Source organism: Mesoplodon bidens, assembly GCF_964165515.1.
Source record: "Mesoplodon bidens genome assembly, chromosome: 7".
In the NCBI taxonomy this organism is placed as follows: Eukaryota; Metazoa; Chordata; class Mammalia; order Artiodactyla; family Ziphiidae; genus Mesoplodon; species Mesoplodon bidens.
Window position 1 is genome coordinate 59,677,523 of NC_138164.1, and position 16,084 is coordinate 59,693,606.

The 16,084-nt window shown below is 36.5% G+C and overlaps 1 protein-coding gene across 3 annotated transcripts in view; it reads right to left on the reverse strand.

Annotated features, from left to right (window-relative positions):
* FCHSD2 (FCH and double SH3 domains 2) overlaps positions 1 to 16,084 on the reverse strand; it is a 299,906-nt gene that overhangs the window by 39,830 nt on the left and 243,992 nt on the right. For 2 of the 3 annotated variants that reach the window (XM_081240864.1, XM_081240866.1), the window contains 2 exons: positions 14,123 to 14,239; positions 4,624 to 4,728 (listed from right to left, as the gene is read on the reverse strand). In XM_081240864.1, coding sequence (XP_081096990.1) covers positions 4,624 to 4,728; positions 14,123 to 14,239 — 222 coding nt within the window. The remainder of the gene's footprint in view (positions 1 to 4,623; positions 4,729 to 14,122; positions 14,240 to 16,084) is intronic. The other variant, XM_081240865.1, reaches the window with a different exon arrangement.

Here is a 16,084-nt window from a genome sequence, read left to right on the forward strand (position 1 = left end):
CTTTATATGCAATGTGTAGGACAATATCAAGTGATCTATTATTCATGTTGTTGGAGTTGAACTAACCTATATGACAGAAAGCAGATCAGTTGTTGCCTGGTCACAAAAGAACTTTTTGGGGTGATAGAAATATTTTATATCTTGATTGTGGCAGTGGATATTTAGGGGTGTACATTTATCAAAGCACATTAAAGTGTTTACTTGAAATGGTTACATTTTATTTTATGTATATTATGCCTTAATAAAGTTGATTTTTAAAATTCCATGACATAGTAATAATACTTAAGAAAGGGAGAAAAATACTCATTTGCTGTCCCTGGAGGTGACTAGTACTTGTTAATTGCAATGGAAAAAGAAAAAAGAACTTTAACAGTAGAAAGATTTGGTAGTGCCACTTGAATTGAAAGTGACTATTCTTAGCATCAGTAGTGAGAAAACTTGATAGAAGCATACTGTGATGAAAAACACAGCATCATTTATAAAGTATTCTTGCCTAAAATATAGACTATAATCAGACCTTTAAACTTAACTTCCATTTTATAGTACAGAAATAAACACATAAATTTAATATTGCAAAATATTAAGAGTTGAATTTAGCATATTGGAAAATATATATTTATTCTTCATCTTTTTTGTATGTTTGAAAATTTTCACAATAAAAATTGAAGAAAGTGATTTGTTAAGAGGTCTACTAACATACTACATTATAAGAGTACAGTGAAACCCCACAATAACAAGTCTGGAGGTAATATAAATTTGGATATAATATGATTGGAAATTTTGTTTTTATAGCAGGGTCACCCTTAGCATTTCATTAACCTTGTAGTAATGAGGCCTCACATTTTATGCAGCTGAGGTTTTTAGACTTCTCTTATAGCATTATGGCAAAGGTCTTACCAATTTTTTTTTGCGGTATGCGGGCCTCTCACTGTTGTGGCCTCTCCCGTTGTGGAGCACAGGCTCCGGATGCACAGGCCCAGCGGCCATGGCTCATGGGCCCAGCCGCTCCACGGCATATGGGATCTTCCCGGACTGGGGCACGAACTCGTGTCCCCTGCTTCGGCAGGCGGACTCTCAACTACTGCATCACCAGGGAAGCCTGGGTCTTACCATTTTTGAGTCATTGAGTACAACAGTGACATTGTAATTTTGAACTCCTCATGTACAAGAAAAACTTATGAGATGATAATTTTTAAAAAATGGTATCTAGTAAAATGTGTTTATATAGACAAGTGATTTTAGTTTTGGTTTTGTTAGTTCATTTGATACCATGTATTTTGCCTTTCAAATGAACATTCAATTCAGATCATAAAATTTAGTTAATATCTTGGAGAAAGAGTCACATAGTTTATAGTTCCTCCTGCAGACCTTAATACCTAACATGTATAAAATGTCATTAAAAATTTCTGGGTGTCTTTGACTTCTTACATTAACTTCCTCTTCTTTGTGTTAAACATTTCACTGTTAAAAAAGAGAAAAAACTGCCCTCAACCCAAATAAAGGTACAATTTAAACACACAAAAAAATAATTGTATCCTGAAACATAAGTCATGTACAGCTTCCAAAAAGGGCATTTAAAACTCTTGGTTTCTTGGCAAGTTACCTTAAAAATAGGTATGATATGTCAGATCAAGAATGTGTGTGTATCTGTATGACAAAAGGCACTTCAAAAAACTCAAATACCTAAATACCAGGTTAAGAAAATTGTTATTAAAGTTTAATTTAAGCAGTTATTGCCTCATTCCAATTCTTAAATTAGTCAGGGGCTGCAAAGAGTAGCACAGCTAGTACAAATATTCTTGTGATAATCGTAGAGATCATAACAATATAACAATAGGTTGTTCATCAATGTATATCTAGTATATTCATCAGTATCTGGCACGCAGCAGATACTCATTAAGTGTTTGTTAAACTAATGAATTAGTGAGTCTGTCCCCAAATTAACCAGCCAATAATTAATTAATCACTATATAACCTCTATTATACTATTCTTTGGAAATAGTATACTATTTCTATTCTTTGGAAAAGCACAGGCCATTTACATTTTCAATTTCTTATGACTGGAAAAATTTCTTTAATCTATTACTGAGTACCACAGAGGTTTCTATTCTAATTAGCAACACTGAATGGAAACACACTATAGAAAAGACTGGATAAAGCAGATTAATCAACAAGGGAGGGTAGCATTCATGTTGTAGGAGTTAAAAACCAAACATAAAGGACATAATGGAATGTTAACTAGTTTTCTCTCTTTTGTGTAAGTATTTATAATAACTATTGAATGGAAAGAGAAAATCCAATACAAATGATACACAGGCAGAAAAAAGAAAAAGAGAATCTACTGAAACCATTACTGTCAATTCCTCTGAAGGCTCTTGTGGTCTAGTCTATGCAAAAATTTCATTATGACAATCTTGTAAATAATACTCTAATACTACCCTCATATTTGCCATCTAATTTTAGCTGGGTTATTTTTTGTAACTGATAAGTGGAAATCAAGTAAGAGATTGCTTTAAGATAGCAGTAGGATTAACTATATTTCACAGATATTCAAAACTGAGATAATGGATCTGGCATCACGGTTTTTAGCATATTGCATATTTTTGGTAAGAAAATTACCTTTGAGACTGCAGACTTAAATACTAGTATTAGGAGAGATGAGACATTCTGTTGTGGGACTCTCACTTCATATTTTTAGCTTTAAGCTAACAAACAGAGGGCAGTTTAGCACATTCATGGAAATAACAGGTCATTCAGCCTAAATGCAGACTTTGTGTGACTGATACCTACTACTGCTACTACTGAAGGGCATGGTGGAGGTAGGGTACCAGACAGTGACATCATGGATGAAGTCTGGAAATGGAAAATACAAGAGAGAACACACCCTTCAGAAAACTTCTGAGACTTGTCCTGTTCTGTCAAGGCTCTGAAACTGGCTTCACGCAGAGTCTGGAGAAACGAACAAGAAAAGTTCTTCTACACAAGCCAACGTTTCTCAGACTAGGTAAGAGCCTGCCAATGTGCTTGGCCAGCACCCTAGGGCAGCGGTTTAGCCACGACCCTGAGTTCAGTGAGGAAAATGGCTATTTATTGTTCACTCTGCTCTCTTCACTATGGAGGCTGTGGATCATGTGCCAGGAATGAAGGCGAGCTGGGGTTACTGGGGCTTCTCTAGACCAGGCAGACAGATAGCAAGATAGCAAGCCTCTTCTGGTTCAGATCACTTCCATGGGGCTGTGCCAGAAACATGCTCATATTCCCTGTCTTTGCTGATGCTGCCTCTCCACTTACTACCAACCCCCACTCCTTGCCCCTCCCCCATCACTGAAATACTGCCTCAAAACCTCTAGAGATCTGAGAGCGTATTTGAAAATCACTAGTTTAGATTAATGCTCAACCCAATGCACTAATTTCTTGTATAGAGTCTTCTTATACACTTATAGTGCTGCACTATATCTTAGGGCAGCTTATTTTGCCATTGGGCAGATCTGTTAGAAAGTATTTCCCAGTAGCAAGCTCAAATCTGCCTCCTTCCTACCTTCTTTCAGTTCAAGTTCTGCCTCTTGAGGTTGCATGGCATAAGTCTGTGCTATCCCTTTTTCATCTGTCAGTATCCATCTTAAGTCCTCTTTGTGTTGCCTGTCCTAACAACTCCCAGAGTGACCTCTGTGTCCTTTGGGTTCCTTAAGTGTTAAGTATACTCGTGTGGACCACTCCTTGGCACTTATGCTTTACAGTCTTAGTTATCTTGGGCATTCTTTAAGCCTTCCTAACAAGAACATATTCTCGTTGAAGGCTGGACAGTCGCAGTATTTTTTAATGTCTACTTCCACATCCCTTCACTATGTTGCACTGGATAGATAACTAAATACAAGTGTGCACAGGTCCTTCATGAACTGGTCTTAACCACAATGACTTTCCTTACTCTATACCACATTTCTTTACAAAAATCCTCCATGCTAATCAAATCCACTGCCAAACTACATCTTATATCTTTCTCCTTTGCAAATAACTTTTCTTTCCATCTCAACTTCTCCCCCTCTAGGTCACGGAATATTAGCCTAGGGTACATGAACTTCTGAATACTGTACATAAAATGTACATTTTTTTGTGGTAGAGAGGGTTTCACACTTTCATATAATCCTCAAAGGGTCTGATGACTCCACAAAATATTAAAATCCACTGCTGTAACTTTTTCTTGCCTTGTCTGCTTAACCAACTCTTCTCTATTCTTAAAAAGTCAGCTTATGCCCCTGGATCCAGTGAACCTTTCATACGGGGGGAGACTTTTCTAGGCACTGAACTTCTATGTATCAATTTCTATACTATGCTGACTGATTTATTATGTAACTTGTGAAAACTTTAAAATTAATATCTTTATTGTGACTTAATTCTTTTGTTATTTGATGTTTCATGATTGTAAACTCTTCATAATGGGTTCAGTGTCTTTTTGTTATGTGTATTACCCTGTATGAAACAGGCACTCAAAAAGAATACTCTGGACATAGATGGTGAATCAATCTTCAAATTAATCAGTGTATAGAAACTGAATTCTAAAGGTCCACATCACGGCTGTGACATTGCTGGAGCTGGGCAAAATGCCACAATTAGCTGCCACCTCACCTCTGCTTTACGAATATTTTCTCTAGCTTCATCTATTTTCTGTTCCAACTCTGTTCGGCCTTGTTCTGAAACTGCAACTCCATGACATTCCAGATCATCTAGAACCTATTAAAGAAAATAGGAAAATGATGATTGCTTTCTATTTTTCTCTTTTTTTTCTTAAAGTGACTAGAATATCTAGATAATTTTAAAGACTTTAGTGACAAGTGACCATGATTCCCTTTTTAACCTTTGTTTTCATTTATTTCTTTGATAATTTAAAAACCTCTGAAAACTGAGTTATTTGTAGTGAGGTGGATGGATCTAGAGACTGTCATACAGAGTGAAGTTAAGTCAGAAAGGAAAAACTAATACCATATGCTAACACATATATATGGAATCTAAAAAAAAAAAGGGTCTGAAGAACTTAGGGGCAGGACAGGAATAAAGACGCAGCCGTAGAGAATGGACTTGAGGACACGGGGAGGGGGAAGGGTAAGCTGGGACAAAGTGAGAGAGTGGCATGGACATATATACACTACCAAATGTAAAATAGATAGCTAGTGGGAAGCAGCTTCATAGCAAAGGGAAATCAGCTCGGTGCTTTGTGACCACCTAGAGGGGTGGGATAGAGATGCAACAGGGAGGAGATATGGGGATATATGTATATGTATAGCTGATTCATTTTGTTATACAGCAGAAACTAACACACAATTGTAAAGCAATTACACTCCAATAAAGATGTTAAAAAAAAAACCCAAAAACCTCTGAAATAACTATAGACTTACAGGAAGTTGCAAAAGTAGTAGAGTCCCTTCACCCAGCTTCCCCCAAGGGTAACAACTTATCTAACTATAGTACAATATAAAACCCAGAAAATTGACACTGGCACTATCTATAAACCTCATTTGAATTGCATGTTTTGATATGTATACCTTTAATTTTTTAAAATTACATGAATATAAAGCATTGTTTCTAAATAACAACTAATACAAAATGGTAAAAAGTCTGTTGCATCTTCATATCCCACCATGTCCTCTCCACCCCAAGATAAAGACTGTCCCATCAATTTATTTGTATTTTATCAAGCCATCTCTTATGTATTTCCTTACATGCTTTGTACAGTTTTGTTTGAAAAATAATAAAATGAGATCTACCTTCTCTTCAATGTGTCTAAGAAACCTTTTTGTGTTTGTACAAACTGATTGACATCATTCTCTAATTAATCCACAGATTCAATAGTTCAACCATACCATATTTTGTTTACTCTTACTTTATTGCTATTTGAGTTTTCAAATTTCTCAACACTATAAACAGTACTGTACAAACAACCTAGTCAATGATTTTTTGAACACATACGGGAATATTTATCTAAGGTAAAAACACAGAAGTGGAAACTGTACATTTTTATAGACATTGACAAATTGCTCACAAAAGGCGGTACCTACTCTTCTAGTAGTGTGTAAGAGCATGTTTCTCTATATTTCACCAACACTGGATATCGTCAATCTTTGAAATTTTATAAAAATTATCTCATTGTTTCAATTTTCATTTCTCTGTAACAGAATATCATTTCATATGTTTCTGGTCATCTCTACTTCTACTTTTATAAATGGGCAGTTCATATCCTCTATCCATTTTTCTACTTTTTTTGTCTTTTTCTTATTACTTAAATATATTTCCTTCTAGATATTAGTCCTTTTTCTGTTATTTATGTCACAAATATTTCCTTCCATTCTATTCCCTTTCTCTTCACTTTTAAAAGTTCTTTTGTTTTACAGAAATTTTTTATGTAGTCATATTTATCAATCATCTTCCTTTATGGGTTCTGAGTTTTGTGTCTTACTTAAGAAGCCACTGGTCATATGCCAAAAACATTCTATATGTTTTTGTTTTTTAGTTTTTAGTAGTCTTGTGTCTAGCATTTAGCTCTTTAATTCTTTTGAAATTTACCTTGTATATGGCAGAAGGGAGAAATCTAACTGCATATTTTTTCCCAAATACACAGACAATTGCTTTAATGCGATTTACTGAATAAATCCTTTCCCCAAAGATCTGAGATACCATTAACATGTTTTTGATTTTTGACTTACTTATTTTTTATAAGTTTTAAAAAAAAGTAATTTAATATTTATTTATTTATTTATTTTTGGCTGCATTGGGTCTTCGCTGCTGCGTGCAGGCTTCCTCTAGTTGTGGCGAGTGGGGGCTACTTCCTTGTGGTGCACGGGCTTCTCATTGTTGTGGCTTCTTTTGTTGTGCAGCATGGGCTCTAGGCACACAGGCTTCAGTAGTTTCAGCACATGGGTTCAGTAGTTGTGGCTTGCGGGCTCTAGAGCACAGGCTCAGTAGTTGTGGAGCATGGGCTTAGCTGCTCCACTGCATGTGGGATATTCCTGGACCAGGGTTCAAACCCGTGTCCTTTGCACTGGCAGGCGGATTCTTAACCACTGCCCCACCAGGGAAGTCCAACATGCTTTTTATTATGAAATATTTCAAATATACTCAAAAGTAAAGAGACTAGTATGATGCACTCCTATATATTGATCACCAAGATTCAACAGTTAATGAGACTTTTCCACATTTGCTTTACCTACTATCCTTTATTTTTCTTGTGCTAAAGCATTTTAAAGCAAATTCAGACATCCTGTCATTTCATTCCTATATGTTTTAGTGAAAGTCTCTAAAAACATGAACTTAAAAAAAATACAACCACAATACTGTTATCAGACCTAACAATAATTCCTTGGTAGCCTTAATATGCTGTTCAGGGCTTTCCTGGTGGTGCAGTGGTTAAGAACCGCCTGCCAATGCAGGCGACACAGGTTCAAGCCCTGGTCCAGGAAGATCTCACATGCCAAGGAGCAACTAAGCCCATGTGCCACAACTACTGAGCGTGGGCTCTAGAGCCTGTGAGCCAAAACTACTGAACCCATGTGCCGCAACTAGTGAAGCCCGTGCTCCACAACACGAGAAGCCACCGTAATGAGAAGCCCGCATACCACAACGAAGAGTAGCCCCTGCTCGCCGCAACTAGATGAAGCCCACAGGCAGCAATGACCACCCAACGCAGCCATAAATAAATAAATAAATGAACAAACAAACAAATAAATAAATTTATATATATATGTAAAAATTATGCTGTTCACCATTAAAATTCCCTGTCTGCCTGAAAATGACTTTTTAGGGTGGTTTGTTTGAATCAACAGCTAAAGGTCCATACATACACAGATCATTTTTTTGGATATATTTGTTAACTCTTGTATGATACTACAGTTTTAATTACTATAATCATTACTGCATCTTTCAGTATGTGTTAAGGCACAAATGTCTCATTATTGTTGTTACTGGCTATTCTTGTACATGAAGAAAAATTCAGATACATTTTAGGATCAGACTGTGAAGTTTCTCTAAAAATATTTTTTAAGTTTCATTGGGATTTCACTGAAATTACAAATAAATTTAATTTAAAAACCACATAACAAAAAGTCAGAGAAAGACAAATACTGTATGTTATCACTTATATGTGGAATCTAAAATATAAAACAAACTAGTGAAAATAACAAAAAAGAAACAGACTCACAGATATAAAGAACAAACTAGTGGTTACCAGTGGGGAGAGGGAAGGGGGAGGGGCAAAATAGGGGTACAGGATTAAGAGGTACAGACATGCATAAAGTCCAAAAGCTACAGGGATGTATTGTACAGCACAGGGAATACATCCAATATTTTATAATATAACAAATGGAGTATAATCTTTAAAAATTGTGACTCACTATGTTGTACATCTGAAACACGTAATATTATAAATCAACTATACATCAATAAAAAAAGAATTTAAAAGTTAAAAAAAGATCCACAATATTTGAATCTCTCCAATTACCCATGTCTTCTTTGATAAAAAAAAAAAGTCTTTCTTCTTACAGGTCATGACACTGGTTGATTTATCAGTATTTTATTGCTGTGGTGAATAATTTTTTTCCAACTGCATTTTGCAATTGATTATTATTTCTAGCTAATATGAAAACTAATGATTTTTGTATGTAGTCTTGTTTCTATTGACTTTACTGAACTCTTAACTATGTCTGATAGTTTGACAGCTGGGTCTCATATTTTGGGTGGGGTACACAATCACCTCATCTATAAGTAATGACAGATGTACCTCTTCCAAATATTTAAACACCTTATCTTTCTTTCATTAAGAGCATTAAGAGCATTGACAAAGTGGTGATCACAGGCACTGTTTTCTTATTTTATCATTGTGGTAGGTAGAATGGTCTCCAAAGATGTCCACACTCTAATCCCTGGAAATGTGTATATGTAAGACATAATTTATTGATATATTAGAGTTATAGACCTTAACACAGATTAACGTCTGGATTATCTGAGCGAGTCCAATCTTGTCACATGACTCCTCACAGGCAGAGAACTTTCTCTGGCTGGAGTGAGATGAGAGACAGGCCAAAAGAGAAGTCAGAGAGATTCCAAGCATGAGAAGGGTGCAATGCACTGCTCCTGACTCTGATGTAGGAGCCCATGTGCAAGGACCAGAGAGAGTGCCCTCTAGGAGCTAAGAGTAGCCCCTAGCTGTTACAGTTTAAAGAACTGTTATCAGCCCTACGGTTATAAGGAATTAGATTCTGACAACAACCTGAATGAGCTTGGAAGTGGATTCTCCCCCAGACGCCAGCCCAGTGGACACCTTGATTTCGGTCTTGTTAGAGATAGAGCAGAAAAACCAGCCAAGCCCACCCAGACTTCTAATGTATAGAAGTGTGAGACAATAAACTTCTATTGTTTTAAGCCACTAAGTTTGTGGTAATTTGTTATGGCAGCTATAGAAAACTAATACAACCATCAGCTATAATGTTTGCTCTAAGTTTCAGGAAGCTATCCTTGTCAGAGTGAAAAAGTCTTAATCCAGCTGGTTGGGAATTTCGTTTTACTTTTTAATCACTAAGGCATACAGAATTTTATGATGTGCTTTATTGGCAACTATGACAATAATTATATAATTTTTCATCTTTATTCTATAAACGCATTTTATTATACTGATATATTTTCTAATGTTGAATCGTCCTTGTACCCTAGTCATGTGCTTAAAACAGTTGGATTTATTTTTATTAAATTTTATTTAGCATTTTTACAAGTTTGTTACATCTTTGTTAAAAATCAGTTGACCATATATGTGTGTGCCTATTTCTAGACTCTTCACTTTGTTCCATTTATCTATAAGTCTATTCTTACACCAATACAGTAACATCTTGATTACTGTAGTTTTGTGTCTTGAAATCAAGTAGAGTAAGCCCTCTAACTTTATCCTTATTTTTCAAAATTGATTTGGCTATACCAGATGATTTGCATTTCCATGTATGTCCTAGAAGCATTTTGTCAATTTCTACAAAAAAACCCTGCTGGGTGTTTGACTTGGATTTCATTCTATATATGGATTAACTTGGAGATAAATGGTATTTTAAAAATATTGAGACTTCTACTCCACTGGTCTATATGTTCTTATGCCAGTACTACAATGTCTTGAATACTACAGTTTTTTTTTTTTTTTTTTTTTTTTTTTTTGCGGTATGCGGGCCTCTCACTGTTGTGGCCTCTCCCGTTGCGGAGCACAGGCTCCGGACGCGCAGGCTCAGCGGCCATGGCTCACAGGCCCAGCCGCTCCACGGCATGTGGGATCTTCCCGGACCGGGGCACGAACCCGTGTCCCCTGCATCGGCAGGCGGACTCTCAACCACTGCGCCACCAGGGAAGCCCTACAGTTTTGTAATAAGTTTTGAAATTTGGAAGTATGAGTCCTCCAACTTTGTTCTTTTTTCAAGACTGTTTTGGGTATTTGGAGTCCCTTGAGATTCCATATGAATTTTACGGTAGGTTTTTCTATTTCTGCAATAAATACTGTTGAGATTTTCATAGGGATTGCATTGAATCTGTAGATCATTTGGGGTGGTATGTCATCTTAACACTACCTTCCATTCTGTGAAAGGAGGATGTCTTTCCACTTATATGTGTCTTTTTAAATTCCTTTCACCAGTGTTTTATACTTTTTAGTATACAAGTATTTTGCCTCTTTGGTTAAGTTTATTCCTAAGGATTTTATTCTTTTTGATGGAAGTGTAAATGGAACTGTTTTCTTAACTTCCTTTTCTTTCTTTTTTATGTTTTGGTTTTTAAATTTATTTTACTGAAATATACTTGATTTACAATGTTGTGTTAATCTCCTTTTCTAATTATTCATTGTATAATGTATATTATATGGTGTAGAAATGCAACTGACTTTTGTGAGTTAATTTTGTTTCCTGCAACTTTGCTGAGTTTATTAGTTCTAACAGGTGTGCGTGTGTGTGTGTGTGTGTGTGTGTGAGTGTGTATGTGTGTGAAATCTTTAGGATTTTCTACATATAAGATCATGTTGGGGCTTCCCTGGTGGTCCAGTGGTTAAGACTCCATACTCCCAATGCAGGGGGCTCGGGTTCGATCTCTGGTTGGGGAACTAAGATCCCACATACTGCAACTATGCCCACATGCCACAACTAGAAAATCCCACGCGCCACAACTAGAGAAGAGTGCACACTGCAATGAAGACCCAGAGCAGCCTAAATAAATAAATAAATGATCCTGTCACTGGTGAACAGAGATAATTTTACTTCTTCTTTTCCAATTTGGATGCCTTTTATTTCTTTTTCTTGCCTAATTGCTGTGGCTAGAACTTCTAGTGCTATATTGAACAGAAGTAGTAAAAGGGGGCATCCTTGTCTTATTCCTGATCTTAGCGGAAAAGCTTTCAGTCTCTCACCATTGAGTATTACTGTTTTTTAACAAACTGAATATATGCTTCTTTGTGTTTTACCTACCTGGGGTTTGTTGAACTCCTTGGATTTGTGGGTTTACAGTTTTTGTTAGGTTTGGACAATTTTCAGCTACAATTTTTTTCAAATATTTTTCTCTTTCATTTTATTGCTTAAACTATACCTTACTAGATTAAAGCCCATCAGAGGTCACACTATAAAGAACTAGAAAAGTCATTGAAATCTGTCTGTCTCTACCTCCTAGCAGAAAGACTCAACATGCCTTGACAACAGAGAGGGGAAACAGATTTATTTTTAACATGTGAACATTTACTTTCAAATAGAGTCAGACATTCTAGTGGAAAAAACCTCTTTGTGTGCTTCATATTTTGAAGTATAAAGCTGCAGTAATTAATCTCATCACTGTTTATTAGATGTGTGGTAGACAGATAACTTGTCTTTCTAGTTCACAAATTTTTTGATTGAGACAAACTGTATTAGAGGAACTGTACCCAAAAGCCTCATCTGTCCTTGAATCTGATTTAGATGACGAGATTCTAGATTTCAAGCTGGAGTCTGATGCTGAGCTTTGGGGAATTTTGGGTGAAGAGGAGAGTTATATTTTACATACAAGAGGCATGTGAACTGTTATGGCCAGAAGTTAGGCTGTGGCAGATTGTGTTTTTTGAAAAACAGCTACTACAGTATTTCCCATTCCACATGTTCTTCTAGAACCTTGCAATTTCCCCACCAAGAAATATTGATACTTTATGACCTCTCTCCTTGAATCTGGACAGGGCTTTGTGACTGCCTCAATTAATAAAAACATGACACAATTAAAATCTTGTTATTTCTGAGGCTAGATCAGAAAAGATGATATAGCTCTTACTTGGCTCGCTCTTGGGCTCACACCTTTGCAGCCCTGTGCTACCAGCTACCATGTAAGAAGTACAGCTAATCTGAAGCCACTATGTTGGAGAAACTGTATGGAGAGACCACAAAGAGACAGAGATGCATGAGGCGCTCTAATTATTCCAGTTCCCAGCTGTTCAAGTCTTCCTGGTCCAAACACCAGATATTTCAGTGGGGAAGCCTGTGAGATAACTCTAGCACCAGCCACTGTCTGATTGTAATTACATGACAGACCCCCACCCCCACCCCCTAAATGAGAACTGCCAAGCTGAGCCCATCCAATCCCCAGAGTAGTAAGAAACAATTTAAAAGATTCTCTTTTTGTGGCATTAAATTTGAAGTGGCTTGTTATGCAGCACTGGAACACTGAATTCAAGATGCCTGAGAAAAGATATGACAGTGAAAAGAAGATGTTAAAGTAGGCTACAGGATATATGTATACACAGAAGAAAGGCCCAATGTTGGAGATGGTAATTTATTATTTGTTGGCAAATGAAACCACGGCAGTAGTAAAGACTGCCTAAAATGAGAATAAAGAATAAGAAAAGAAGATAGCCTAGTATGGAAGCGTAAGGAATTTAAAATGTAAATGTAAGATGAAGAAAGAAGAACCTTTAAAAAATCTAGGAATGTTAGAGAGGAAAAGGAAAACCATGACAGTGTTTAAGTCATGGATGACTAGAGAAGAGAATATCTCAAGACAAAGGGAACTGTCAATTGTGATACAACTGCCAACGGGTTCAGTAAGATAAGAAATTAAAGTAGCCATTTTGGATTTAGTAACAGAGACATCACTGGTAATTTTGGCGTGTGCAGTCTCTATGAATTGGTGCAGGGAAAGGGGAAGAAGGGAAAGCTCAAATGTAATGGGCTAAAAAATAAGTGGGAGGTTAGGAAATACAGATACTAAACACAGACAATTCTCTTAAGAAGCTGGATATGAAGGTAAAGAAAAAGAAAAATAAAGTTATAAATAAATGGAAAATAGAAAAAAATTTACTATATCTAAAATAATTTCTTTGTACTTAAAGTTTCATCTTTTTTTAAGATTTATTTATTATTTAGTTATTTACTTTATTTTTGGCTGCGTTGGGTCTTAGTTGAGGCACGTGGGATCTTCGTTGAGGCATGCAGGATCTTTCATTGTGGCGTGCAGGCTTCTCTCTAGTTGTGGCGTGTGGGTTTTCTCTTCTCTAGTTGTGGTGCACAGGCTCCAGGGCACAAGGGCTCTGTAGTTGTGGTGTGTGGGTACCAGAGCACACAGGCTCTGTAGTTTGAGGCATCCAGGCTCTCTAGTTGAGGCACGCAAGCTCAGTAGTTGTGGCACGCGGACTTAGTTGCCCCGCGGAATGTGGGATCTTAGTTCCCTGACCAGGGATTGAACCGGCACCCCCAGCATTGTTAAGGAGGATTCTTTACCACTGGACCACCAGGGAAGTCCCTGAAGTGTAGTCTTGAAGATACATTTTCATGGAAGCTACAACTGCATCTTCAGAAAGTCTGTCTTGGAGATGAAAAGCCCAATTCAACATATGCACATCTCTTCCACTGCCCAAAAGATTATAATACACTATCACTAGTCTTCCTTAAGCAATTCTATGGCAAACAGCTAAATTACTGTGTTGCTGCTAGAGGGCTTAAGGAATTTTCAAGTTTAGTAGATAGCTGAGAACATACTTCTGAGTGCTGAGAAATTATAGAAAAAACATCTATCGGATATTTTCCACATCAATAAAATTCAACTCCTTAAACTGGTTTGACATTTGGCTTAATGCTAGATGTAACCTAAGATTCTCTATCACACTTACCCGTTGTTGGTGAACAATATTTTTGTGCTCTCGTGCCACACGTGTGGCCCATTTCCGAGCCTCTTTGTTTAAACTGTGCTCCTCTGTGGTCCCAGTTTCTGATTCTAACTGTCGGCTCTACAACACAAGAGAAAACAGAGAGAAAAGTACTGTTATCCTTATTGAAATCACTAATATTTTGTAGGTAGACCAGAGGGCCTTCACTTTATCAGCACTCAAAACAGGAGGCATGCTCCACTACTGTGGGAAGCAATGTCTCATGTCACAGAAGATTAGCAGAAGACAAAGAGGACGGTATGAAAACCGTAAATGATCACAGATTTTTGTCTTACATTGCTGAACATTAAAGCTTCATCTCTAACTGTAGCATGATCCATTTTGGGTATAAAGCAAGCTAGCTAAGCTAAGTAAAGAAGAAAAAGTATTCATGCCAACCTACTATGACACTAAAATAGTTGCACAGACAAAATGGAAACAACTCAACAGTTTCAATGGGATTAAAGAATCATTGCATAGAAATAAAACAATACAATAACAGCGACACAACCTATCCATCCTCAAAAATATTGGGTTTAATTTAGTTATACTTACCACCAAACCTCAAACTAGCTTTTGTCGTTCTTCTGGGCCTTAATGTCATCTCAAAGATAGGGGTGCTAGATCAAATGATTACTAAGGGCTTCTTCTTGCCCTAAAACGCTGTAACCATATTTCACAAAGAACAAACTGAAAAATCTAACTAAACAAGAGTAATATTTAACCACTATTATGCAAGGTACTGTGGAAAGTGCTTCACATAACTTTTATAACAATCTTATGAGATAGTCACACAGTCATTTTATAGAAAAGGAAATCAAGGCTCAGAGATGTTAAATAAAATTTCCAGTGTGCGCCAGATATTCAATGTTACAACTTCTGATTCCAGAATTAGAGCTCTTAACCACTAAACTATTTTAACTTTCTCTAAACTCTTAAGAACCCATGAAAAAAATCTTTACTAAAATAACTAGGAAAGAAAATAATTTTTTAAAATATGAATTATCCAAAGATGATTGTAATACAAAAAGCAAAATTTTAGAGTGGAAAGATCTTTAAAAACTGACTTTTGTGGGACTTCCCTGGTGGTCCAGTGGTTAAGAATCCACCTTCCAATGCAGGGGATGTGGGTTCCATCCCTGGTCGGGGAACTAGGATCCCACATGCTGCAGAGCAACTAAGCCTGTGCCCTGCAAGGAAAGATCCCACATGCCCTGCATGTGCAATGCAGCCAAAAGTAAATAAATATTAAAAAAGAAAGAAAAAAAACCCAAACTGGCTTTTGCAAGGTCACATAGCTCAAAATTGGTAAACAGGATTTGATAAATTGGATTAAAAATTTAATATTTTTGTTGGGGGGACTGTAGGCAAGGTTGAAAAACTTTTACTCTATGCAGACATTTCAGCTAAAGCTAGATTATATAATGATAAATGAACTGAAACATATCCAAATCTAACCAACTTTACATTTACATTTTATACCGACTCATTCTTTGGGCTATTAGGGAACCAACTCTCTTATTATATTTATTTTGAAAAAGGATCTAGGCATTTACATTATCTGTCCTCAGAAGCCAGGGTTTAAAAAGTTAAAACCTGGATGAAGATGCAAATGTAATCTATAGGATGTATGGTAGAAAAGTATACTCTGAAGAGCCCAGGTACAGGGTTTTAAGCCAGATAAACCCAGTTTTAATCCTCTCTATGCCATTTATTAGCTTCATGATCTTGGGCTGTTAGTTAATCTGTGTCTTAGTTACAGCCGAAAATTGGTGAAAGTGCCACCTATCTCATAGAGGTTATTTAGGGCAAAATGAGGTCATATTTTAAACATTCTCTTATGGTATATACATAAGCATCCAATAGATGGTAACTGCTAATGTTAAAGACCCAACAGAAAATTACTTGAAACAAAAACTTTTGTCA